Source organism: Coccinella septempunctata, chromosome 1 (assembly GCF_907165205.1).
Source record: "Coccinella septempunctata chromosome 1, icCocSept1.1, whole genome shotgun sequence".
NCBI classification, from domain to species: Eukaryota; Metazoa; Arthropoda; class Insecta; order Coleoptera; family Coccinellidae; genus Coccinella; species Coccinella septempunctata.
In genome coordinates this window covers 66918697-66946502 of record NC_058189.1, presented here as the reverse complement: position 1 = coordinate 66946502, position 27806 = coordinate 66918697, and the positions used below count along the sequence as shown (strand labels likewise).

Sequence of the window (27806 nt, the reverse complement as noted above, 5' to 3'; positions counted from 1 at the left end):
AATTTAAAGGTGAGGCTTTTTCAACAGAAGGTGCAACTGGTCAAAATAGAGCGTTTCACAAAAAACACCAATAAAAAACTTTCAGAATGAAAAAGTTACTTAATGGAATACATCTCTAGACCTTTCAAAAAAAAATGTTTCTTCTTGCTCTGCAAACCAGACCTCCACAGCTCTTATTACCTCCTCGTTGAAAGAAAATTCACGACCTTTTGAACTTTTTTTCAGTTGAGGAAAGAGATGGTAGTCGGATGGAGCCAAATCTGATGAATAAGGAGGGTTTTCTTGTAATTCAAACTCTAAATCACGAATTTTTTGCATGGCAACATGAGATTTGTGTGCAGGGGCGTTGTCGTGCAAAAGCAAAACACCCTTGGATAGCTTTCCGCGTCTTTTCTCTTTTATTTTTTCCCGTAGAGTGATCAGTAATGTGGAATAGTGATCTCCGGTTATTGTTCTACCCTTATCCAAAAAATCAATCATGATTACTCCATGGCAATCCCCAAAAACTGAAGCAAGAACTTTTCCAGCAGATTTTCGAACACGAAACTTCTTAGGTCTTGGAGAACGAGAGTGTCGCCATTCCATCGATTGTTGCTTAGTTTCTGGATCGTAGAAATGTACCCAAATCTCATCCATAGTAACAATTCGTTTTAGGAAGTTTACATCGTTCTCAAATCGAGTACATAACAGAGCGATGCTTCTACCCTTGCACACTTTTGGTCAACATTCACACATTTGGAGATCCATTTTGCAGCAATTTTTCTCATGTCCAAATTGACGTGAACTATATGATGAACGCGTTCGTATGAAATATTCAGTACTTCAGATATCCGTTTTAGGCCAATTCGCCGGTCTGATAAAATCATGTCATGAACTGCATCGATATTTTTGGGGACTGACAGAGAAACTGGCCTTCCCGATCGGTTATCATCTTCAATGGAAAATTTACTCTTTTGAAGCTTGCAGTCCAATTTTTCACGGTCCCATACGAAGGACATTGATCACGAAGGGTATAAAGCATATCTTCGTAAATCTGCTTACCTCTTAACCCTTTTAAATACAGGTACTTGATGATGGCTCGATACTCCAATTTTTAGATTTTCGCAATTTCGGTGGCCATCTTCTTTCTTTTAATTTATTGCGTAACTCTGGTTCACTTTTTTGACCTCAAACTTCGCACTGACACATCTGATGAATTATTGTTCGTTGCTATGGTAACGCAATATTTTTTTATGGATGGAACTGGCTAACTAGATAGTAATACATCCTCGTAACTCGAAAACAAAAGAAGATAGAGGAAAGCAGTTGATGGCATTATTAGTTTATCGAAAAAAGACGACCGTAATGTGTCATGCATTTTCCTCTATCTCGTTGGGTTAAAAAAGTTGTAGTTCACAGATATCGCCAATTTTGCCCAACCTGTACTGAACCATTCATTGTCCAGCTATAGCTATAGTTTTTGTTTTGTTTGTGTCACCTTCCACAGTCCCGTAATTTAATGAAATTTTGTCGAACTTCTAGGGATTGTATCTCAGCCATATTGAATCTTTAATAGAGAAAAATTTTGGTGAAATGACTAATTTTGATGACTTCCACCATCTGCCAAAAAAAATCACCATCTTTGAAAACACCCTGTATATGATCACTTCAATTCGGACTTATCCTGGCTGAGTGATATCATTAAAGGCGGATTTATCCGCATTCTGAAATATTCTACTTGGATGAAAAGATTTCCTCGCACATCCTCGCCACTGTCGCCAGAATGCCGGACATGTCATCTCTTCTAGGTGGCCGTCAATAAAAAAACGCATAAGGCATGTTTATGGCCGGCGTACACTTGTCGGGCCGCATAACTGGGGCTTATTAGTGTCAACGCCGTTCGCGGAGATCAGCGGGGATGAAAAAAAAGTCGTCGATGTTTGTCGCTTGTAAGCACGTTTTTAAGCGAGGCTCTCGTCGCGATCCAGTGAACTCTGTCCCGAGGATTTGGGAGGATTAGGCGAGCGACGTGTGCGTTCGGATTTAGACGGGGCATTTCGAAAATGTGCGTGGGTTAATGCTCCGCACTTCGGTTTTTTTCTCTGATGAAGTATGGTAGTAGGGATGGGGCCGTTGATTCGGTGGAAACGGTCACGGAAATCTCCAAATAGAACTGTGATGAGTTCAGGGGCGGTTCCGCCTCTTCAAATAAGGATGAGTTTCAAAGAAAATAGTTTTTTTCGAACATATAGCTTATATTGCAAAAAAATTTACGCACATTCTGAAAATCTCAATTTTAATGAAAGTTAACTCTACATTGACTTTATAACTTATTTTTTATGTTCTCTCGGGAAGGTTTCGAACGAAACAAGACACATTAATGGAAGAAAAATTCAGGATTTCACCGAATCTTATGTGAAAGAAGAGAAATGAACAATTTTCAAAATACTGAAATGCTGATAAGTGATTTAATACTTGGTATTTACACCCCTTGCGTTAATTACAGCTCGGCAACGACGGTTCATACTCAAAATGAGTGATCTTAAAATGTTCTAATTCTTCCCAGATTTCTCCGAGTTGGATTCCTAAGTCATCAAGAGTAGCTAGATGATTTTCTGAACTTCTCAGCCTTCTATTGAGGTTGTCCCAAACCTACTCAATAGGATTGAGATCTGGACTTCTTGCTGGCCATTCCATTCGAGAGACTTCAACCTCTTCAAGGTACTCCTGAACGATGCGGGCACGATAGGGTCTGGCATTATCGTCCGTAAAAATGAAATTTTCACCAATGTATGGGGCAAATGGCACTACATGCTCTTCAAGAATGTTCCTTATTACTTATCAGCATTCATAGCTCCATTATCAACGACCACTAGGTCTGTGCGAGCAGTCAAAGATATTCCACCCCATACCATAAACGATCCTCCCCCGAAACCAGTAGTATTCAGGAAATTGCACTGAGCATATCTTTCATGTGGAGGTCTGTATACAAGGAACGTCGATCACAATGGATCTAGACTCATCTGTGAAGAGAACTCTTTCCCAATCGGCCTCTTCCCAATGGATATGCTCTCTCGCAAAATCCAAACGCGCCCTTCGATGGGCTGGGGTAAGAGCTGGGCCTCTTGCCGAGGCACGAGGCCTTAAATCATATTCTCTGAGGCGATTTCTTATTGTCTGAGTGCTAATTTGCACCTCATGAGTTTGCTCAAGCTGAATTTGAAGGAGGCGAGCGGTTGCAAACCATTGTCTCAACGAAGAAACTCTCAAGTACCTTTCTGGAATGGCAGTTGTTACCCGTGGTCTACCCTGTCCTGGTCTTCGGACATACCTGTCTCCCTGAATCGCTGCAACATTCTGGCCACACTTGTATGGGAAACTCCAAACCTTTCTCTTCAATTCTTGTGTATGTCCACCCTTCTTCTCGCAAAACTACCGCTTGGGCACATTCCTCTTGGGTTAAATTGCGTGTTTCGCGTTGCATAGCGAAACGAAAGAACGAAAGAAAAACTATTGATCACTAGAATTGATCGAGAACAACTGATTTTAGAATGGAGCCAGTACGTTAAAAAACTGATAATATTATCTTTTTTTATTCCTGCTGGGAAAAAACATCTGTATTGAAGAAAACCGTTGAAAATGGATAACATATGAAAATGCATGCACAATTCTGATAAAAATAATTATCATTGAGAACACCTTCAGTTGTAGAATAAATTTGAGATTTTCATAATGTGCGTTAATTTTTTTGCGCAGTGTATTTTCGGGGACAAATAATTATTATTATATGCAGATATGAGGTAGAGGTATAAACCTATAAACTCAATAAAAGAAATGAAAATATGAATTCCACAGTACAAAAAAAAAAAAAAAAAAAAAAAAAAAAAAAAAAAAAAAAAAGAAGGATAATAACACAATATAAACACTCAAGCACTGGCCCACCGGTCGAAACTGTTTTTGAAGGCATTCACGGATGGCGAGTTAACAATACTCTCTGGCAGGTGATTCCATAGGTCGAAAACACGATTGCAAAGAAAATACTCTCTGCAAGGCAGCCTGAACTTTTCCTTCCGTAACTTGAAACGATGTCCTCGAAGTCGCTGGTCAGCATTTAGTTGGTATAGATGAGAAACATCTACACCGAACATACCATTAAGCGCTCGGTATGTGGTGATCAAGTCCCCACGTGTACGGCGGCTGGCAAATGATGGGAGGTCAAAGATAGTTAGTCTCTCCTCGTAGGATGGGCGGGACCGACCGTAGGGAAGACGTGTAGCTCGTCGCTGAATTGATTCTAGAAGCGTGGTATCACGGACTAGTGTTGGAGACCAGACAGGACCAGCGAACTCCAAGATTGGGCGCACGTAAGATGTGTACAGTGTCTTACAAACCTGTATGTCGCTTCGAGGAAAGGCTTTCTGAATCATATACAACACTTTTTTGGCTCTGTTGGTGATGTGCAGAATATGCTCTGACCAGGATAGATTTTCAGAGATAATAACACCAAGGTCAGAATGCGTCTTGGTGGACTCGATCACGTTGCCTGATAAATGATAAGTTGTCCTCGGATTGTTTTTGCCCATGTGAATCACTCTGCACTTTTCAAGATTCAGTGGAAGGAGCCACTTCCTTGACCACTCATGTAGGGCTCGAAGGTCATCTTGGATCAGAGCAGCATCAGAGATGGGATTTCCGTAAATCTTCGTATCATCGGCGAACAGTGAGCACCTCGACTTCAACAGGCCTGGCAGGTCCGAGGTATATAGGATGAATAGGATAGGTCCAAGTACCGATCCCTGGGGTACACCGCTGGTAACGCTTCTGGCACTCGATAGGGAATCACCCACACGAACACGAAACATCCTGTTTGAGAGGAAAGAACTGATCCAGGCAAGAAGGGGGCCGCGTATACCAAGTTTTTCAAGCTTCGCTAACAGTCGTTTGTGTGGTACCCGGTCGAACGCCTTGGAAAAGTCCAAATACACCACATCGACTGGAGCACCACTATCCAACATACTCGACCAATCGTTAACACATGTTAATAGGTTGGTTATTATAGATCGACCTGGCAGAAAACCGTGCTGACTGGCTGGAAGGAGATTGTTTTCCGTAGCGAAGTGAATTATCTCGTCGAGAATAATTCTCTCACAGACTTTGCCAACGATGGAAGTCAAACTAATTGGACGGTAGTTAGAAGGATCCAGCTTGTCACCCTTTTTGAAAATAGGTGTCACCCTTGCTTCGAGCCATGAAGATGGAAGAGTGCCTGAAGAAAAAGATTTGTCGAAAATGATAGACAAGGGATGGGCGAGACTGAGAGAGCAGTTCTTAAGGACAGATGCGGTAATGCCGTCACAACCAGGCGAAGTAGATGCTTTGAGTTCAGAAAGATGCCTTGATATTAATTCGGGTGGAAAACTAACTGAGTTCAACTCATTTCTGGACTGCCAGAACGATGCACTTGGAACAAATGCTGGTTCGACAGAAAATGAGGATGCAAAGCTCTTGGAGAATTCTTCGGCCGTCTCCTGCGATGAGTTACAAATCATGCCGTCACTACCTCGAACTAGGGGCACCGAGACCTTAGTACTCATAGCAGACCTGATGTATTTGAAGAAGTTCTTGGAGTTTCCGGAAGAGGCTAAATTGCTCTCGAATTTTCTCTTGGCGTCCAAAATTACCTTGCCCAAAGCGTTGGAGTAGTTGCGGTGAACCATAAAATCATCATCTCTTCCACTAAGCAGATATCTCTGCCACAAAGCTATAATCTATGGTCTCAAAGCAGTGATCGTTCCCCTTCTCTCTACTCTCCATACTTGATAGACTAGGGAAGAATAGTCATAAATGTCAAGCGATTAAAGAATGTTTCATTGACAAACAGTGAATGTACAGATCTTATGACAACTTTATGCATCGATCATGGAAAAAAATCATAATTTATTACATTATTGAATGAATCAGTGGCTGTGTCTATGATGGTCGTTTTGAAGGGCACAAATCTAGCATTATCCCGACGTACTATCGCCGATGAATCATAACCAACGGAAGAGGAAGCGTGATTCACTCGTCAGGAGCCTTTTTCCCAAAAAACTCAGGTATTCGCCGAACTTCTCGTGGGGGAGGATGAGGTGCCTTTGAATTATGGGGCAACGAAGGGATAATTTCTCCTTGACTATTCCGTACTCGTCGGGCTAAATCCGGTAGCCGACGCCGTCCAAGAATGTCGCTTCCTTTTTTCCATCCGAAGGGCCACCAAGCCGAATAATATGAAAAAAAATATATGGGAAGGCGGCTGTCGCCCGGTCGGGGACCACCTTGCACATGCCTTGCATAACGCTGGTCTATTTCGGTGTGGTTGTTGAATAAAAGTAACGTTAATAAAACGCGGGGACATTGTTTATGTGTAGAAAGGCGTTCGACGTAGGAGTCGGTTTGATCGAAGGCTATCAGATAAGGAAACTTTATCGTAGAATTTGATACGTTGTCGGGCGAGCTATTTGAATCGGTTGAGAGAGTTACCGAAGGAGCTTGGGTCGTTCATTGATTAAATTACGGATTACGACTACAAATAAGTGGAACTGATCTATACTTCATTCAATTTTATTTTAGCAGTCAATTGGCCATGTAAATTTGACACATTTCACTCTGTATAGTACGAAAATGTGGGGTTATGACGCTTGTCAAAACATTTTTGGGTTTTAAATCAACGCTATGTTGCCCGTTCTACGTGAAAGTTTCTGTTATTACGTATTTTATCACAATCTCTTCGGAAAATAGGTGACGAACATAATTGAAGTTTATACAAAATGTTTGAAGGCATACCAAATCCAGATATTTGCATGGAAAATACAAGAGATCAGTATAATATCATAATATGCACTAGCTTGAGAAGAGTTAATGTTCGTTATCTTCTTTGGTTTACATCATTTGTAGATTTCAAAAATATCAACCCGAAGATGAAATGCATATGATGCAGTGGTTGGGAATGGGTGTCTCCCGAAAGAATTAACAGATAATTACAAGAATGTTAAATTCTTCAACAAAAATCATTTAGCATCAATATAAGTGAAAAGAATTGAAGGAAGTTTCAAGTTAAGATGCAACTTCACCGTTGAACAAAAATTTCACATGAATAAACAAGTAACAGGGCAACTTGCGCGTATTTGTGGCTATTCATCTTAATAAATTGATGTAATAATAATAATTGGGTATTTATTAGTACCTCAAGACATTTACATTGTATAGGACAAGTCAAATGAAAAATAGAAAAATCCATTTTAGGGATGACATTTATCGAAAATCCTGTAGTAAACTTTTCGCATTAATTCACTCAAACATAAAATTCTCAAATGCCACCACTTTTTTGGGTCTCCCTATAGAAGGAAATTCTTTGTCATCCTCTTCATTCACAATCTTTCTGATTGTGGAAATATTCAGCTGAAATATAAGTCTTTTAGATTCAGATGAAACATTATATAAATTCTCTTACATTGAATATCTTCGCTACCGTCTAACGTATTGTGGATTTTAGAATATCAGGGTATAACTATTTGAATGAGCGGACCTGAATTCCAAATAGCACTTCCTGAAACCCTGTCTCTTTTTTCAATCACTTTCGGCATTTTCGTAATAATAATTGATATTAGTTGTGGCAACGGCGTTATGACATTAACGACATTTCATGAGTGCCAACCTAACTTCGTTCTAGTTACAAAAACTTGAGAAAATTATTTCACGGCCAACCGACTGCTGAAATAAATTTGAATGCAGTATACTTAAGTCATGTTCATAAGTAGGGTGGCGCACAGCTTGTGAAAACAATAAGGTTATGTTTTTCACGTAATTCAGCAATCTTTTGCTTCAATGTCCGAGTGAATTTTTTCTGCAAGTTGGTCTCCCTTATACCACCTTCCATCGCGCTCTTATTGTCATATTTTCGAAATGTTGTCGCTAGTTTAACGTCCAGTGAGGGGATCTCAGGAGCAAGAAGAGCTGGAGTTAAACAGACGCAGCCTTTCACAGGAGCAAAGTTTGGAGAATATCGTACCACCTACGATGCTTCGTTTTTGAGATATTAGCGCAAATAGGGAATACTCCTTCTGACGAAAATGATGTATTTTTATGAAATATCTTTGAAACGTCACATTTTGAAATGACCATTTCAACCGTTTCCCAAAAAAAAAAAAATATTTTAAGCACTTAAAAATGAAAAATAAAAATGGGTATTCAAAGTTTAAAGCGTTTTGTGAGAATTGCACAAGATGGCAACATCGACTGAAATATGCCTTGATAATAAAGGACAACAAATGCATTATCTTGATGAGATAGACAAAGATGGCTGTCTATGAAGTCTGCGACGAACGAGGAAGGTCCTAAAATTTTATGGGATTTTTATGGCCGGTTGCAGTTGAAGCTCGCCAGTAAATAGGCGCTTGTAGATCAACAGCTGTTATTTTATAAACAAGCTGATCGGACATTGTTCTTTTCATTGTATTGTATGCGCTGTTGCCAAATCGTAAACTCCGCACAAAGCGATTTAAATCTTAAAACCCCATATTTGAAGGATGATTTCGAATAGTTTCCGCGGTGAATTTGAAGAAATCATGAATGAAACTCAAAATTATTCAGTTTAAACTTGCATATGCAGTGATAACCCAAACGGGGGAGAATTCCCCATTGACGATCTTTGGAGTTGGAGATCCAAACTTGAATCTCTCCAGACGCTTTTTTGCGTAGAATCTACCAGCCTCCGGGAAAGCAATATTCTTCTTTAGTTTTCGAATAAGGAAGCATCTTTGGAATTGGAATAACTATGTTTTTTGCTCCAGCTCTTCCAGTTACAGAGATTTCCTTACTTGACATCGATTTTGGGACACTCTGTAATTACTTAATTTACAGAGCTAATAAAGCTGTGGCCTAGTCGAAATAAAGAATTTCACCAAAAATCACCCATGCAAAACTTTCAAAAACAAATTTATAGAGTGAAAACACTAACACACAAAATATTTATCTTTTGTGTTGGCTATTTTCTGAACAATCAATTTTCATTATAAATTACGCATGTATAATTATTGTGGCGTTTTGCATTGTACTCTCTACAAGGAGAAGAGGATAGTTTAGTTTTTTAACGGCAACCCAAACTTTTTGTGGATAGACTGTTTGTTGCTGGGGATGATTTTGTCCTTGATGATTTTTTTATTTATTCTAAGGTTAATGACAGACACTTTCAGTGCCGTGGTTTATTTAATTTCGGACGAAGGTTTCCAGATTCAAACATAACCCATTAAATTTTCGTTTCATACAATCTCTGAACGTTCTTTTTTTTTCAAGTTGACAAGCACAGAGCACGGAAATGACACTACACATCTTAAATGAGTTATTAAATTCTGTGGATCTTTTAAACAGAGTTGCATTCAGCCGAAGTAGGCAATTTTTCGAATTTCATAGGAATGTTTTGTTTTCCAATATCAATTACTTGAGAACAGCGCTTTATATGGAAACATATGAGGAATACTTTTATTAACAAAATGGTCAAGTTAGTGAACGTTCAAATTACTGTTAAGAGTTGAGTTATTTGAAATAAAGCTATTTTTAAGGTGCGTAATGGTCATAATGAAGAAACTGGAAGATTTGGATGGAATTTGGTGTATGGAGGAGATCCATGACATCAATGATAAACATACTCCGAAAATCATCCCATTCGATAAAATCGTTTGTGTGATCTCAACGGAAATTAAATTTTTTAAGGATTTTCAACAGCCTGTATCTTTTCAACCGGGGACCAATTCGAAAAAATGATAAAGTGCCTTTTGATCTCAGCAATTTTCTGTTGAAATACAGGGCGAGTCTTTGACTCGTACAAATATTTCAACAGTAGATTCTTGAGGTGAAAAGAAATACTTTTTTTCTTCACCATTTTTTTCGAATCGACTCTGTTTAAAAGATACAGGCTGTTGAAAAACCATAAATGTTATTTTTAGTTCTATCTCACAAACGGTTTCATCGAATGAAATGAATTTCGGAATATAGTTTTTCATTCATTTCATGAATCTTTTTCGAACACAAGGTTTTCGTGTAATTTTATGTCCAAAAATGAAATATTATCTGTGAAATTCGAAAAATTTAATACCTACGTTGACCGAATGCAACTCTTTTTGAAAGATCCACAGATGTGTAGTGTCACAGATTTAGCTAGTTATTCTGAAGGTAATTTTGTTTTTCCAGGGGTGGCACAGAGAATTATGAAAACTTGAAATGGGTTTATCTATTTATCAGGGCCCAATCGGAAAAAAATGGTATAGGCAAGAAGTGTTCCTTTTGACCTCAAGATTCTACTGTTAAAATATTTGTGTGAGTCAAAGAATCACCCTATTGTAATCTTTATGAATAAAGTTGTAGCTCTGTTTTGCGTTGTCATCACAAAATGTAAAAACGGCTCCTGTGATTTCATTCAATATTTTCTTAAACCTTCCTCGTACTTCGTAGGAAGTTATAACAGAAGAAAAATTAGGCAAAGTTGCCTACTAAACTGGGATAATCAAGAAAACTAAAATTTCGTGCGCGAGTGTAGTCTAGTTTACAAATGAACAATTGATTCAACGTTCTCAAAGTTCAGTATATTGGTTATCAATTAATTGGTTATTGTGAGTCTGTTCATAATATTTCCACAATTTTTTTTAACTTCTATTCGCCCTATGTTAGGCAATTTCTGCTGGGTCAGTTAGTTTAAATTAAAAATTCACCTGATTGAGTATTTTTCTTCAAATCAGAAAATACCCAATATTTGAATTTTGTGCGTCATTTTTTAAGCAGTGATAAATTATTTTCGTCTCGCACTCCTGACGAAGCCCATCATCAATCCACCGAATTTCCATTTTTTCACACATTGCCCCCCTAATAACCCCCCTCGGCCGGTTCCCTCCCCGACGAACGGACGCCTCGTCGTAAATTCGTCAAATATAGATATACGCAGAAGTGTTAATTACTGTCATTATCGATTCCTCATTCCATCCACATCATCGGAACTTCGCCCCGGGCCTGCGTTCGTCATAATTTGCGTCCCCCCGAGATATAAGTCGAGTAATTGCCCCCCTTCGTCACGAGGATGGGGACAGGTGCCGCTGTAGCTCGCCTTTCGATTTCGGAATTGAGGTACGATCTGGGTTATACAGGGCGACGTTCATGAGTCCCACGATTAATCGGTATCGATATCCGATACGAGCGACATGAATTATTGATCTTACAGGGGGCTGTTTTTTTTTTTTGAACGGAGGTCAGGTGTCCGGAAAGGAAAGTATAAGGTGGATTCTTACGAGACGTTTGAACGAAAATAATTTGTGGGTTACTGTCTTTGTCACTGCGTTTCTCAAACATCTATATTGATGGGATGAGAATACTCACTTATACAGGGTGAATCTTTGACTGCTAAAAATATTTCAACAATAGATTATTGAGGTCAAAAGAAACACTCTTTTCCTTCACCATTTTTTCCGAATCGGCTCGGTTTGAAAGCAACAGGCTGTTGAAAAATCATAAAAATGTTATTTTTAGTTATATCTCACAAACGGTTTCATTGAATAAAATGAATGCCGGAATATAGTTTTTCATTTATTTGATGAATCTTCTTCGAACACAGGATATCAAGTACGTCTTCCAGTTTTCTCATTATGACCATTAGTTACTAGAAAAATACCGAAAATTCAAAGAACCCAACTCTTGAAACTAAGATATCGATTGAAATTTATTCTGGGAGGATTCTGCATCTCTTCATAAACTTTTTAGCGTTTTCACTCCCAATCTCTGAAACAAAATCAATTAAAAATGAAATCAACGATTTGCTCCTGCGTAAATTCTTGCACTAATTTGTCAGGGGCAAATTAACTAGAAAAAATTGTTGCCTGCCAATGAACTCAAAATAAATAACGTTGAAATTATAATTCTAAGTTGTAACGTTTCGGAGTCTATATCAGACTCCTTCATCAGACGAAAAATCTTCTTTTGAAAATCTTCTGAATTGTGGCTTTTGTTTGACATTAATTGTCAACACACAGAAACAGAGACTGCATAGAAACGTTGATTCATTTAATTTTGAAATTACCGGATGACAGTTCCTTCTTTAGTAAATTGATCCAAATATGATCTATCCCTACCGAACAATTTGCCAAATTATTATCTTGATCTAATAGAATACACGTAGACTCTTTAATTTTTCTTTTAAAATGGTCTGGTTCCGTCATTAGAATTTTAGTGTTGTCCCAATCCATCATGTGGTCTCCCCGTATTAGAACAAATGTGATCTGCGATTTGTGATCGATTAATTTCTCTATTTTTAATATTATTTTTATGTTCGCGTTTTCTTATTTCTAGAGGTCTGGACGTTTCACCTGTATAAGTTTTACCACAAATACAGGGTATGTTGTAAATACAATTTTTTGATTTTTGTTTTTCGTTCAAAGGTTTAGTTTTTGTTAATATAGATCTCAAATCATTTTGCGTTTTGAAAACAGTTCGTATGTTGAACATCGAACCGATTCTTCTTATTTTTTCTGAAAGGCCATTAACATAAGGAATTACATTCAACAAATTTGGTTGTTCTTGACGGTTTGTTGGTTGTTCCCGATCATTATTACGATTTTGGTTAGTCATTTTTCTCTCTAAATTTAATATTGTTTTTTTAATAAAATTTTCCGGGTATTGATTATCCCTAAGAAAATGTTCAATGAAGTCAACTAAGTTGGACGCTGTCTAATGAATATTTGAACGTTTTATAAAATAAAAGTATTCTTCATATTTTCTCGTATTTATCGCCATTTTCGAGTATTTTCATGTTCAAAAATTAAAAGGTATCTGTGAAATTTGAAAAATTGTATAGGTACTTTAGCTGAGTACAACTCCGTTTAAAAGATCCACAGATGTGTTGTGTCACACATTTAGCTTGTTATTCTGAAGAGCATTCTGTTTTTTCAGAGTGGCATCAGGGCCGAATCAGAAAAAATGGTATCAGAAAATAGTGTTTCCATTGACCTCAAGAATGAACTGTTAGAATATTTGTACGAGTCAAAGATTCACCGCTGTTTGAGGGACGTCTTGTCACTCGATACAAAACTGCTTCTTATCTGATATTTTCAGGTACAATCAAAATACGCATCTAATTATGTATACAATGTTTCTTCACGAAATTCTAAGAATTTTGGAGCATTCTATGTATCACAAACCGAGTTTTTTTCACACGAAAATCATCCTCAGGATCTCAGTGATCCATTCTCAAAATTTCAGCTTCCCAAAATATGAAATGTCTCATTTAAGCCTATTTCATTGGATCAATGTTTTTGACGATTTTTGTGGAAAGCCTGTAATATCCCCGAATAGGGGAATATCAGGAATAGGGATAGGGATGTACTAGTGAAAAATACTCAGATGGGGATAGAGAAGCGAAAGAAGTTATAATAAATAGAGCGTCCCATATGAAATAGCGAAATTTGTAGTATTTTTACGAATGAGTGCCAACATCGCAAATGATGAAATATTTTAGTCAAATAGATCAGAATCCTACGTTCTCCGCAAACGTCTAATAGGCCTCCCAGCATGGGACATCCTGTATAAGTGCCGAAATGTGATTTTCTAGCCATGGTGTCCGAATCTAACTGCAACTGCAGAATGAACAATAGTTAAGTGTACGAAAAGAATGTGAAAAGATTCAAATTCCCCTTACTCAACAATGAGTAATGATCGTGATATAAACATTCTTGAGAGACTATCTAAGAATGTATATTTATCACGTGAAGGAACTTTGAACAACAAACTAGAATCAAGAGGCACAAGCATTTTTCCCAAACACCCATCATCTAAGTAAGTGTAAATTGACTTAGAGTCATTCGGGGTAACTGAGCGCAGTGGGTAAGTGTGCGCAGTGCGTATATCTCGACTATGCAATGTATGAAAGAGGGGTTCATTTGGGTGAAGCAAGGGCGCAGAATCCCCAAATTAGTTTTCCATAGGAGTGCGCCGTGCGACGTTTCGTTAAGTTTTTATTTGCAATCAATCAAATTCACTAGTTTTCTTGTTAATTTTCAGCATCTCTGCAAACTCTGCCAGGTCCAAGTTCCGAGTCCGACAGTGTTAAACAATATTTTATTCGATCATGGGCATATTAATCTAAATATATAATAAAAAATTTTAGGTTCTCTTAGCTGCTCAACTCTATAAGAACGTCAATTCAAATTTTGGCTTACTGGGGAAAGTGTGCGCGGGTAAGTGTGCGCATAGATTCATTATATGGGCATTTGTTCAGTGAGGAATAAATTATGACATTGTTGATTTTCTTGGTTAAAACTCGATCAATATTGTCCTATTTGTTCGGAAAAATATGAAGAGCCACCAACAGGGGAATGTATCAAGTGTTGTGTTCACCAGGAATTGTGGCACGAACAATAATGCAGTGCTTATAAAAAGGCGCTACTGTATTGACAATAAACACCATTTCTCTAATATTGTACATTTTCATGACATTATTTTGTAATTTGTTTTGATTGTGTGGTTCACTAAGCACTGCGTTCACTTACCCCGTGAGGGTGCGCACACTTACCCCCAATACGGGGCATGTGAACGCACTCCGACTTTCACCATTAAATTTCTTTTTGCGGAAAGAAAACTTTTTTGTTTGTTGGCTTTTTGATGTTATTTCATAGATTAGAAAATTCTCTATCTTATGAATATGTTTTAATTTTCCTAGCTTCAACATTTGAAACAGGGTATGGCTTGAAAGAAAAAAGTGCGGACAGTTGCCCCGAATGACTCTAATTAACCTTTTTATTTTGTATTGTATTTTTTCATGACCCCTCTTCGAGATGACTGAATCATGAAAACTACAAGCAAACCTTGAAAAAACTCATGAACAATGCTCATACTCACCCCATTCTGCATCCACCATCGAAACAGGCACCGGAAACAAGAAAAAACATGATTATAACGAAAATATAAATATAAATACATACATATTAATCGCAGCCGCGGATCGATTCACAGTCAGTAAAAAAACCATTAACCGTCTAGTTTCCAGAACCTCATCGACTTCCAGATACTAGACCGATATACGCCTAAAAAACTCGTTAATAAAACGTCCCCCAAAATGTAAACACAACAACGACGAAAACCGGCATCTATCGGCCGGTGGAACTTCGGGCCGCGGAACAGGTGCAAATCGAAAGTACCCACCTCGGGGGGCTAAACACCGAAATATCGCTCTTAATTCGGGCCCTCTATACCTCGGAGACAACCCGTAATCAGTCTCGATTAGTCGTCGTATCATTACGACCGGTCGGATGTGTAATTTCGGTATCGGTTTAATCGTTGGGGTAGATTGAAAACGGCGGTGCGCGTTCATTATCGCCCGAACTGTGAATCGAGCCCGCAGATGGATTCGTTTACGGGAAATTACAAGTTTTATGCCTTCCAGAAGAGATACCGGGCAAAGACACACCGGCGTCCATCCACACGATACGTTATAATGTGGTTGTTTTATTTTAGCGAGGCCACGACGTCGCGGCCGTACGAATAGGTATTTTTTATGAGATATCTTTGAAACGTCACATTTGAAATAACCATTTCAAACGTACTCCAAAAAAAATTATTCAAGGTGCTTAAAAATGAACAATAAAAATGGGTATTTAAAATTTGAAGCGTTTCGTTTCTACTGCACAAGTTGGCAACATCGACTGAAATATTCCTTGATAATAAAGGACAACAAATACACTGTCTAGATGAGATAGACAAAGATGGCTGTCTATGAAGTATGCGACGAACGAGGAAGGTCGTAAAGTTTTATGGGATTTTTAAGGCCGGTTGCTGTTGAGGCTGGCTAGTGAGTACGCGCCTTATGATAGCTGTAAATCAGCTTTTATTTTATAAACAAGACATTGTTCTTTTTATTTTCTAGTAAGCGCTGTTGCCAAATAGTAAACTAGAAACGAAGCGATTTGAATTTTAAAAAATGATTTTGAATAGTTTCCGCGGTGCATTTGAAAAATTCTTGGATGAAACTCATAATTATTCAGTTTGAAATTGAATATGCTGTGATAACCCAAATTGAGGAGAATTCCTCATTGTACAGGGTGATTCAATCAAGGGTGGAGACCAATATTGATGGATATTAAAATGAGGGAGCTTTAGAGTTCTAGATGTAATTCTAATTGAAGATTCCTCTAGTTATCAATTGAAACGATGTTAAATCGGGATTTACTCGAGCGTCGTGGAGATCTAGTGGATTTTGAAGATGGTAGAAGGAAAAAAGGTTCTACGATGTAGGTATGCACTTCCAGCGGTGGGGTAAGCGTTTGCAGGTTCTCAAAGATGTAAAAAAAATCAGTCAGGTGTACATACTCGACGTGTCAGATTAAGATACTGTTTATGCCCTACGTGTCTCTGATAATAAATTAATGTTAATCTGACAATTTGCGTGGTGGGGCTGGCCGTACTGAAGAGTCCAAAACGGTGAAAAAAATTACGAGCGTGTCAGATTTTTTGAGGATATGTTAATTGGACCCAAAGGAAGCTACTTTTCAAGGGACTGACAATTCGGACGTGACGCAAGGTCACAGCGATCCTTTGAAAACGCAAAAAAACGATAAATTTGACACTCGAGCGTGTCAGATTTTCATACAGATGGTAAATCTCGGGTGATGACCCATTAATCTGACACTAATCAGGGGGGTTTTCTTAATCTGATGTTGTTTTCTGAATCTGATGAGTTGATAACAAGGCCTTTTTTTTTAATATCTCCCTTCCTGTACCTCTAATCGTTCCTGTATTATTATGAAAGTTGTAGATAGTAAAATTCTATACAACTTTTGTCTGAAGCAATTTTACATACTCTTAACCGTTTTCGAGTTCAAGAACGATAAGGGCGAGGAGCTTAGCCACACATGCGAAAGGCCAAGATCTATGTAGAAAACCAGTCTAATGTACATTCATCACCATATATCTCGAAAACATTCAAACGTAGAAAAAATTGCTTCGGACAACATATGTAGAAAATGTTATGCCCTCTTATAATGAATGCGAAAGCAATTTGAAGCTCAGGAAAGGAGATAATTCAAAAAACCTGATTTTTGCGACGGCTTGCTTAAACTGTCAGATTATATTTTTTCCGTTATTTTTGAATAATTAGCTTCAATATAAGAAAAAAACCACCGCGTTCGAGAATGTACACGTGACTTTTTTCTTTTGGTGAGTTTGGCGCCTTCCCACACATTTTCGTCACGATTAAATTGTCAGATTAAGAGAATATATACTTCTCAACATGCAATTGACTACATATATCTCTATGTGACACGCTCGAAACGAATTTTGAAGACATCCGAGTAAAAAATAGCCATCATAGGTCGTTGAATAATATCTATTTGGTGGAAAATAGGAACAAATTTTTCAAGATTTTTCTGGTGTTAAAGTATATACATACATTTTGTGTGATGAGGGCGGTCCCCACCTTTATCAAACCACCCTGCATTTAGAACAAAGAATTTTCACTGAAGATGAAGCAAAACTGCAGAAATATTTCTAGTTTCCTGGTTATTTTTCAAACATTACCAAAGTAAGTTCTCGTTGATGAAATTGTTAGAGAAAATTTTAGATAAAAGTCTTCCGTTATTATAAGCCGAAAAAAAGGTCAACTGCACACTGTTGAACATGATGACTGGTTGAATTTTTGTTGTTTTTTGAATAAAACAGAACAAATATCTCTAGAAAGACAACATCACTTACCGTTTTCGAGTTTACATCCACTTTGTAAGTTCCAGCAAAGATCTTGATGATTTCCGCGTTGCCATGTTTCGCGCCCCAATGTAAAACATTCTGCAATAAATAAAATGATTAACTTCAATCAATAAAATATCAATAAAATGATCACTTCATACAGTTTAGGTGGAATATCACCCTGCATATTCATATTCGTTGAATTAACTGAAAGTCTAGTTAGTGCCAAACAGCCAAAAAACACATTTCATGTTAACATATAACATATAATCTGGCGATGGATCTCCCTTAACACACCTTTTACTGAGTTGTTGCTTTTTTAGTATAAAGCTTTTTGTCTGGGTTTGAAGGGCCCCTTATCATTGCGCCCTGCCTGAAAACACGTAAAAAAATGGGGCTTTACACGCACATCAAAGATCCAAAAAACCATCTTGAAATCCTCCCCTCTCACACATATTCTATTCATCACCACAAGATAATTCAGAATAGACGCAATTTCTGGAGGAAAAACAGCGTCCGTTAGAAAAAAAAAATCCCAAGCTCGGTATGGGCCATAAAGCACGTCGCCGAGATCGCAGCGGGGGTAGACAGTCCCACCTGTGTAAGCCGCAGACGTACGAGTATATCGCAAAATGAATTACTTACGTACAACTGTACCCGTCTTGCTCCCCTTATCAGATACAACCGATACAAGACGTATCCGCGAGGATCTTTTGCCCACGTCGCATATTCCGAATTCCCTGGTTTGCGGCCAGGGAAAGCGTCCCGCTGTGCGGATGCGCGCGCGCGCCCTCCAAGACCGCGCGAGAATCGCCGGAAGAAAACAGTTATAAAATATTTTGGAAAACAATGTCATTCGGTAATTCAAAGACCAAATGTCTAATTCTTCATTATTCAAAACTTTTTTTCGACCTGTAACGTGTCCATAATAACATACATACACAAACAGAGAGATTTTTCGGCTTACACAGTTGGAAACCTGCTTTTTCAAATGAGAATATCCAACTCTTATAACAGACTCTGAATCTGTATGAAATTCAAAATACCCTAATTGTTATAATTCATCTGTGTGTCACTTTTTACGACAAATATCGTGGTTATGAAGGTCTCATATTGAAAATCGTTCGAGATAAATGTTTTCCTTGAATTCCCGAAGAATTTTCAAGTCTTCTTCTACTTTCAGTGTTTCGTATCACTCTAGCGGTGGACCTTTAAATAATATCAGTGAGAGTCAATTTTGCCTCAACTGGCATGTCCATAACTTTATTTGTCTGTTAGATATCCTAGTGGGTAGTCTTCTTTTTTATGGAAACATTTTAGGCATAAAACTTAGTTTTTAAAATTAATACTACAAGAATTACTTCTTATTGAGAGTTATACTTACATACTTCAATAGATGGTCAGTTCCATAGATCGCAAACAAGCATGAAAAAAAGAAAGGAAATATTTCATTAGATAAAATCAAGAACAACCCTTCTAGTAATTATTTTCTGTAAGAAGGAATCTCATACTTCGGCGGTTTCATAAAAATAGTGTTTACTTTTAATTAGATTGATTTTAATAATCGATTTGGGCCAGGAATCCTCTCTAAACGAGTTCAATTGTTTAAGAATAACTCTGCTCCAAATTAAGACTTGAATTTTTTCATCGAGACCAATCCAAAAAATGTTAAAAGCTTCGAGATTTTCCAGCTTTTTGGGAAAACGGTAACGCTCTAGTTCCCAATGATAAGAACTCGGAAAAAGTGTGTTCGCTAATAGAGTGAATTCTACTGATACAGCACTCATACATCAACACTATACCTGATCGAGTCCATGCCTACCTTTTAAAGATTCCTTTGCGTAAGGCATCGCATTTATCCAAAGTAGGTTAAATGCCGATATCAATATGGAAGATTATAAAAGGAATCTGACTGGCGAAAATCTGAATTCAGGTCCTCTACTTCATCCTCAAAAACGACGACGTAGCCGAGGCCAGCAAACAGGAGAGTATTTACTTTCATAAATGTAAGGAGAGGTCGACGAAAAAATGCAATATGCACTTCGGGCAAAAATCTATTGTCTCGCCTACTTGTTTGTCGCAATTTGCAGGTTTGTCTGAAATAGGCAGTTTTTCGTCCTTTTCTTCAAAAAAATTCAAGAATTTTATGGGAATAGACTTTCGGTTCTCGAAAGTTCAGGGTGCGCCTTAGCGTTTGTGTCATCTAAACGAAATCGTCTATAAGCTCCCATCTAAATTTGCGAATTTGGTCCTTCGAGCCGGATCAACGCACCCGATTCTACATTTGGTCCTTCGAGCCGGATCATCGTGCCTGATTCTAAAATAGGCGAAAAAGAGCATTACTCTCAGATAACGGACCTGTTAACGCCAATTCTTCAACCGCGAAGTCCTCCGACACGACTCCCCCGTTCGTCTCGTGATTGATCGGCACCGATACCACCGCGGCGCTTCGGGGTCATCGCGGGCGCGCGAGGAGGGTGTCTCGGCTCGCGCGACATTTGCATAATGACGATGATAACCTATTAACGCGGGCCTCAGCTGCGCGCATATCGGGCCGGCCGGCAATTAGCGCCGTCCGTCAGATCGGCCGCAGATAGGGAGACGGGACCGGTTCCTCCAGCGGTCCGGCGTTTTTCCTCAATTAGCCCAGTATTCGGATGGCGCGATGACTGACGTCGTCGTCTCCCCGGTCCACCTGGAGCAGAGAGGCGTTCACCTGCTGCTGCTGCTGCTGGAGCTGGTGGTGCACGACAACGCTTAGACGACCGCGATGGTGTGTACGATTAATTTTTTGACGGGACCTCTTATCGGGGTCGTTTTGGGGGTTCTATTTATACAATGTAAACGGAAACCTTGTAGGATCACTTGAGAGTCTGTCCGACTGTCAAGGAATACAGGGTGCAGCATAGCCCATTGGAGAATTTCAAGAGGTTTTAAAAAAATGATAAAAGTTGGCGGTCGTCAGTAGCGATAAACTGATGTAGTCGATTTTCGAAGTTTTCGATCGGTTTTCGGTTATTCTTGAGTTGTGGCAGGGGGTGTAGACGATGTATAAAGACCTTATTTTCAACGTATAGCTCCGAAGAAAGGAGCCACAAAGGCTTAAATCAGGTGAGCGCACTGGCCATCCCACGTCCCATCTCAATGAGACCAGCAGCTCCGGGAACATTTGTCTCAAAACAGCCAATGAAATTCGAGCTGTGTGGGCTGTAGTCCCATCCTGTTAGAACCAGGTATCACCCAGAACGTGTTCTTAAGCAAGTTTTCTAGTTCAGGCTGAAGGAAGGTTTCCTAAATCGCAACAAAACGCTAAGAAGTCTTGATCATGTCTTGATTTCAAGACAAGAACAAGAAAAGAAGTACGATGATGTATTGCCTAGCCTAGCCTAGACCACTTCCAAGCATACAAAAATATTGCGTTACCATAGCAAAGAAATAATTAGAAGTGTCAGTGTGAAGTTTGATGTCAAAAAAGTGAACCAGAGTTACGCAATAACTTGAAAGAAAGAATATGTCCACCGAATTGTGAAAATCGAAAAATTGGAGTATCGAACCATCATCAAGTACTTGTATTTAAAAGGGTTAAGAGGTAAGCAGATTTACGAAGATATGCTCAATACCCTTGGTGATCAATGTTCTTCGTATGCGACCGTGAAAAATTGGACTGCAAGCTTCAAAAAAGGTAAATTTTCCATTGAAGATGATGACCGATTGGGAAGGCCAGTTTTTGTGTCAGTCCCCGAAAATATCGATGCAATTCATGACATGATTTTATCAGACCGTCGAATTGGCCTAAAACGGATAACTGAAGCACTGAATATTTCATACGAACGCGTTCATCATATAGTTCACGTTAATTTGGACATGAAAAGAATTGCTGCAAAATGGATCCCCAAATGTTTGAATGTTGCCCAAAAGCGTGTAAGGGTAGAAGCATCGCGTTCGATCTGTGCTCGATTTAATAACGATGTAGACTTCTTAAAACGGAATTGTTACCTTGGATGAGACCTTGGAACATTTCTACGATCCACAAACAAAGCAACAATCGATGGAATGGCGACACTCTGGTTCTTCAAGACCTAAGAATTTCGTATCCGAAAATCTGCTGGAAAAGTTCTTCCTTCAGTTTTTTGGGATTGCCATGGAGTAATAATGATTGATTTTTTGGATTAGGGTAGAATAATAACCGGAGATCACTATTCGACATTACGGGAAGAAATTGAAGAGAAAAGACGCGAAAAGCTATCCAAAGGTGATTTGTTCTTGCAGGATAACGCCCCTGCACACAAATCTCATTTTGCCATGCGAAAAATTCGTAATTTAGGGTTTGACGTACTAGAACACCCCCCTTATTCACCAGATTTAGCTCCATCCGACTATCACCTCTTTCCTCGATTAAAAAAAATTTTAAAAGGTCGTAAATTTTCTTCCAACGAAGAGGTAATGAAAGCTGTGGAGGTCTGGTTTGCAGAGCAAGGAGAAACATTTTGTTTTAAAGGTTTAGAGACGTTGCAGGTTCGCTGTAATAAATGTATTCAATAAGGAGGAGAATATATTGAGTAATAAAATATTTTGACATTGACTCAAAGCATTCAGTGCTCAATAGAAAATAAGGAATGTTTATCTTCCAAATAGGCCAATTGCCTCTTTTTTTCTTTTTTATACTTCGTATTGACGAATCGTAGAAACAGAATTCTTTTCTACTGAAAATAATTAATTTATTCAAAAGCCCTACATTCTTTTGGATCACAAGCAGTGCGACGTCCATAAAGCATACAGACATCGTGGCTGGAAATCTCTTACGTGCTGTTAACAGTCCTCTCCATAATGTTTGGGTCCCCGCAGAGGCTGAGAGGGACTTCCTGCTGTCCCAAAGATACCCTTCCGTGGAATTCTGAAAGCTGCCCGTTATCAGATCGCGGCATGACTATATTTTCGTTCGTACGTCTAGCCGTATCGGCGCATTATAAATACGTATGAATATCGGGAAAAATGAGAAGTCTTTCTCGGGCGGTGTCATTTTTAACTTTTATGAAGTTACGTTCCGTCTATGCTCAAACGGTTAAGATGTCGATTTCATGCTGGGAACGAATTGGAATATCGAACAAGATTTGTACGGATTTTTATGACATTCCTGAAGGAATTCATGGGTCCTAAATACAGGGTGTATTTGAAGGTGAGGCTTTTTTTCAACAGAAGGTAGAACTGGTCAAAATGAAGCGTTTCACAAAAATCATCCATACAAAACTCTCAAAATGACAAAGTTGGAAAATGATTACTAAAATAGATCCCAATACCACCCTAGACCGTTTGTTAGCTGAATTATCACAAAGCAGTAGGAAAAAACTTATCTCCTGATTCAACCATGTGGTTTTGTTTAGGACATAGGCGTAGCCAGGGTTGAGTTTCGGGGGGGGTTTTGAAATGAAATTTTTCTGATTTTGACATATAAATTGAGACTTTTTGAAACTAATATTATGTAACTATATTATTTCGGGGGGGGTTTGAACCCCCAAAACCCCCCCCCCTGGCTACGCACGTGGTTTAGGATATTGGCTTGTTCGATATTTACGTCGTAATTAAAATGGAAACTTAGGATTGTCGAACTGTTCTCATTATATTTCAGTAACTTACACGATCTTATGAAATGGCTCATTTCGATACCAACTGACAGAAGAGACTTAGGACACAAGTGTACAAAATGGAATAATACTTCAAAATCTTACCAACAAAATTCGTCTAAATTTTTCACGAATATTTTCACAATGGGCACCACAATCTTCTTGTTCGAACATTCCAACAATCGTCGTAAAAATGGGATGAAATGAGGAAACATCATAGCACTTTTTCAACATATCTAACATAAGCACTTTCAAGAAACTGCATCGACATTTTTTTCATCCTAAATTGCACGATACAACAATTATTATTCTCTCAAAAGTGACCTGATGGAGCTAATCCGATGAACTTGGTACTGAACCATTCATTGTCCAACCATATGTTTATGTTTTGTTTCGTTTTTGCGATGCCCGAGTCACCTTTCACTGTCCCATACTTGAAATTCAATGAAATTTTGTCGAACTTCTAGGGGTTGTATTGTATCTCAGCCATCTTGGATATTTTTTATCGACAATTTTTGCTTAAACGACTCATTTTGATGAGTTCTACCTCACCTCACCTTTGAAAACACCCCGTGGTAGTGAAATAGTTCCCTATTTGTAATTTTTCACGTTTTCATACTATCATATCTGTTGATGAAGTTCTGGAAAGGAATATGGGGATAATTTCAACACCCCGGAAATTTTCAAGGCTGTCAAGGTTATTTTCTCGGAAACTACTGAAGGTAACTCTATATGGTAAGAGGCTAAGAAACTGAGGAATCAAAGTAAAAAAACATCTTCATGAGGGTGTTGAAACAGGACCCCTAAAGCCTGATATACTACGATCATCAAAAATCTCCAGAACCGTCGGGAACTAGTCATAATGAGAAAATTGAAAAACGTGGGTGATATCTTGTTTTCGAAAATGATTCATAAAATAAATGAAAAACTATATTCTGAAATTCATTTCATTCCATAAAACCGTTTGTGAGAAAGAACTAAAAATATTTTTTTTTATGGTTTTTCAACCATCTTATCTTTCAAACCGAGCCGATTCGGAAGAAATGACAAAGGAAAAAAGTGTTTCTTTTGGCCTCAAGAATCTACTGTTGAAATATTTGTACGAGTCAAAGACTCACCCTATATACCGATGAGTACCACATTTTACTCATATACATACGTATAAGGTGGTACTTTATACGGTTCATAAGTGTTGATGAAACTTCAATTATAAGGAGCCCATTTGCAAGCTGTCAAATTATTACTTTTTTGCTGAGAATTTTGACCGAATTTCTTACCAAATTCTTCATTTTCGTATTTTTTTTTGAATACCTCGGAGACGTATGGGTCCCCTCGGAAAGGCCGTTTCATCACGAAGAATTCCTCTAGAGAATTCCCCAAGAACCCAGGGACCCCGAGCATCCTCGCACAAACCAGTTAACTCCAACTGTCACCTCTACCGGAAAGTGACACGTAATACTTTCAGACGTCAGGTGGGCGACGGCGCGCAACGTTCTTCCCATCGAAAAGAGGAAAAAAAAACAACCCGTACATTAATGTTGTACTCCTTCGTAGGCGCCTTCGCAATAATTTCAGAGCCCCGAGGGGCGGTAATAAACGATTTCGGTTTTTGTCTCCGTGGGACACCCGCAGCAGAATCCGCGATAAGGGATACCGATGAAATATGCATACGTTAAACTTTCAACGGCTAGCGTACGTTATGATATACGACCGATCCGCGTCGTAAACAATTTTTGAGAGGGTCGCGACGGACGCCAAATAAAAAACACGCAGATCTCGAGATACTGGACATCTGGGACCTCTAGTACTCACAAGAGAAAAACAATGATATTCTTTCAAGAACCTTCTGAATCTTTGGTTACTATGGAACGAGATCTTGGAAAAATGTATCTGTTGCTTAAGTTGTGCACCTGGTTGCCAAATTTGACGCTACTGGTTCAGTCGGAAACAAAAAAAGGGTGCATAGAAGAGACGAAGCGAGGGACGTGGCTGTCTTAGGTCATGTAGTAATGCATCCGACCTTTAGTAGTGGGAAATTGTCCAATGTATCTGGTTTTTCACGCACAACAATCATGACAATCCTTAAACATCATAAATTCCATCCTTAAGACACAATTGGTTCAGGAACTGAAGGAGGATGATCCCAATCGCCGACTTCAGTTCTGTGAAGTGGTCAACGGAAAAAAAACTACATGTTTATCTGTTTTCCGGACGGGTGTTCATTTTATCTTAACGGCTTTGAGAACCGGCATTACCGTCGGTATTGGTCAGATAAAAATCCAAGATTATTTCGTGAGATACATACTCAGCTTCCTCAGAAATTAAATGTTTGGTCGGGTATTTATGGAGATCACAAAATCGGTCTTTTTTTGTACCCGGTAATCTCACTGGCCAAATTTATTTAGATCTATTGGACAACGCTATTCATACAGCCTTCGTGCAAGTATTGAAGAATGCAGAAAACCATCAAACGATCATTTTCCAACAAGATGGCACACCACGTCGTTTCGTTCAACCGGTGCGTCAGTTGTTTTTCCTCACGCCTGGTTTGAAAAAACCGGACATATTGTGCCCGTTTCCAGCATTTTCATCAAAACTAATCACAAAAGTAAGTATACCTACTCTTTCACCATTTTACCTGTCTTTTCGTAATCGATGGAAATTTTGAAGTGAAATTTCTGGACCAGAGAGTAGGTACTCGACAAAATCCTCTAAATGAGATACCGCAAGAGGATGTACTCACCAACATTAGGGGGTTGCAGTTACGGGGATGCAAAAAGCGGGAAAAGTTATTTCCTCTCGAATCAGGAATTGACTGGTCTGAGCGATTTATGATGCAGACATCCATTATTAATAATGATAACTCAATCGAGTAGTTTGTGATGCTGGATAACCTAGAAATCGTCGAAAATTCTTCAGAAAGGAAACCTCTCTTCGTGGAAGACACCAGAACGAGGTCAATATTGAACTTTCGGAAGGTTGTTTCCCGAGACAGAGGACTTCATCGTTGATATCGCCATTAAGAAAAAATTTAACCACCCACCACGCTTAGCAGAGGGGTCATGACAAATTCCTCAATTTCACGTGAAAAATTGCGTAGCTTAGAATAAAGATTGGCCTGTTCGAGCATTTTTTCTACAAAATAAATACTCAAGTTATGAATTATGTGAGTTACTTTTTATTTCACTTTTTACTCCTTATACCCAGAAGCTGTTACGTGTTTAAGGCTCTTTCGGTTTGAATTTTCCTCTCCTTGAATATGAAATACTTCGTGGACTTAAATAAAAATAATGTAAAAACAGCATGGAAGTATGAGAATCCTTCGACTAATATGGCAAATATAACAGATATAGAAATACAATAATGTAGATAAAATAAATCGATAAAAAAATACTTACGGCCTTTTCGAAGAAATCAGTGGGTGGAGAAGCAGCGGAAATGAAAAGTAAAAACAAATTAGTAAATATGGAATATAGAAATATACAAAAATTCTCCTAGACAAAGCGAGTATTTAAGTAGATCTCATTAGAATTAGAATTCATCTGGCAAATGAATCTGGTACTTTCTATGTAGTACTGATCGTGCTTGATTGGTGCTTCAATAACCACCCTGTGTTTATCGTAACTTGAGTGAGAGGGATCATTGACATTTTCAAAAAAAATATATAGATAATATAGGTTGTGAGTCCACAACCTATTAGATATCTATCTAAAGACTCATCATCGAATATACGTGTTATACTGACATGAGCTATAATTCCCCTGGTTTTTTCTGGAATATAAGAGATAGCTCGTTTATGGGGTGAAAATTCGAGTCTTGAAACATTCGTGGCCAAAAACGAGTTCAATATGACCAATATGTTCCCAGATTATGACTCCAAAAACTATTTACAGGTTGAAACACAAAAAACTTTTCATGAACCCAATAAACCAATATGTTTCAACAATACCATTTGACATAATACAGTGACCCTTTCTACAAGTGACCTCCTCGTGTCACCACCCCTTTTCCCGCCATTTTTCCCCCGCGAACAACATTTCGGTGATAAATATTCCGCCATTTGCATAAGTACGGTGGAGACGCGTATATTTCCTGCTGTTCACTTGTAATGCTTTGATTTACGGTCGTTTGTCTACTGTTTAGCAGCCATTTGTTTATTGTTTCGTTGGCATTATCTTTTTTCCGACACGGACAGATATTGCGTCAGCTCTGGTCGTACTGGCGATCATGAAAGGAACAATGACATGACAATGGAATATGAGGTGTCATTCGAGTTGGAGGAATGATATGTATTTCGATACCTTGGGCAATTAGTTCTAGTTCGGATATTTCTATAGATACGAGATTTGGAAGATTAATTTTGCACCTTCTCATTTCGAAATGCTAACGTGAGCAACTGACAAATGTATACAGGGTGTAATTGAAGAGTTTATAATATACCTACATATAAATAAAATC

The 27806-nt window shown here is 38.5% G+C and overlaps 1 protein-coding gene across 3 annotated transcripts in view; it reads right to left on the bottom strand.

The window, feature by feature from the left end:
- The window catches only part of LOC123309738 (ankyrin repeat domain-containing protein SOWAHC), a 174537-nt gene that overhangs the window by 4361 nt on the left and 142370 nt on the right, over positions 1 to 27806 (bottom strand). For 2 of the 3 annotated variants that reach the window (XM_044892978.1, XM_044892994.1), the window contains exons 7-9: positions 23112 to 23117; positions 17737 to 17826; positions 14890 to 14895 (exon numbers count right to left, since the gene is read on the bottom strand). In XM_044892978.1, the coding sequence (XP_044748913.1) occupies positions 14890 to 14895; positions 17737 to 17826; positions 23112 to 23117 (102 nt within the window). Of the gene's footprint in view, positions 1 to 14889; positions 14896 to 17736; positions 17827 to 23111; positions 23118 to 26746; positions 26750 to 27806 lie in introns of all 3 variants that reach the window. The other variant, XM_044892984.1, reaches the window with a different exon arrangement.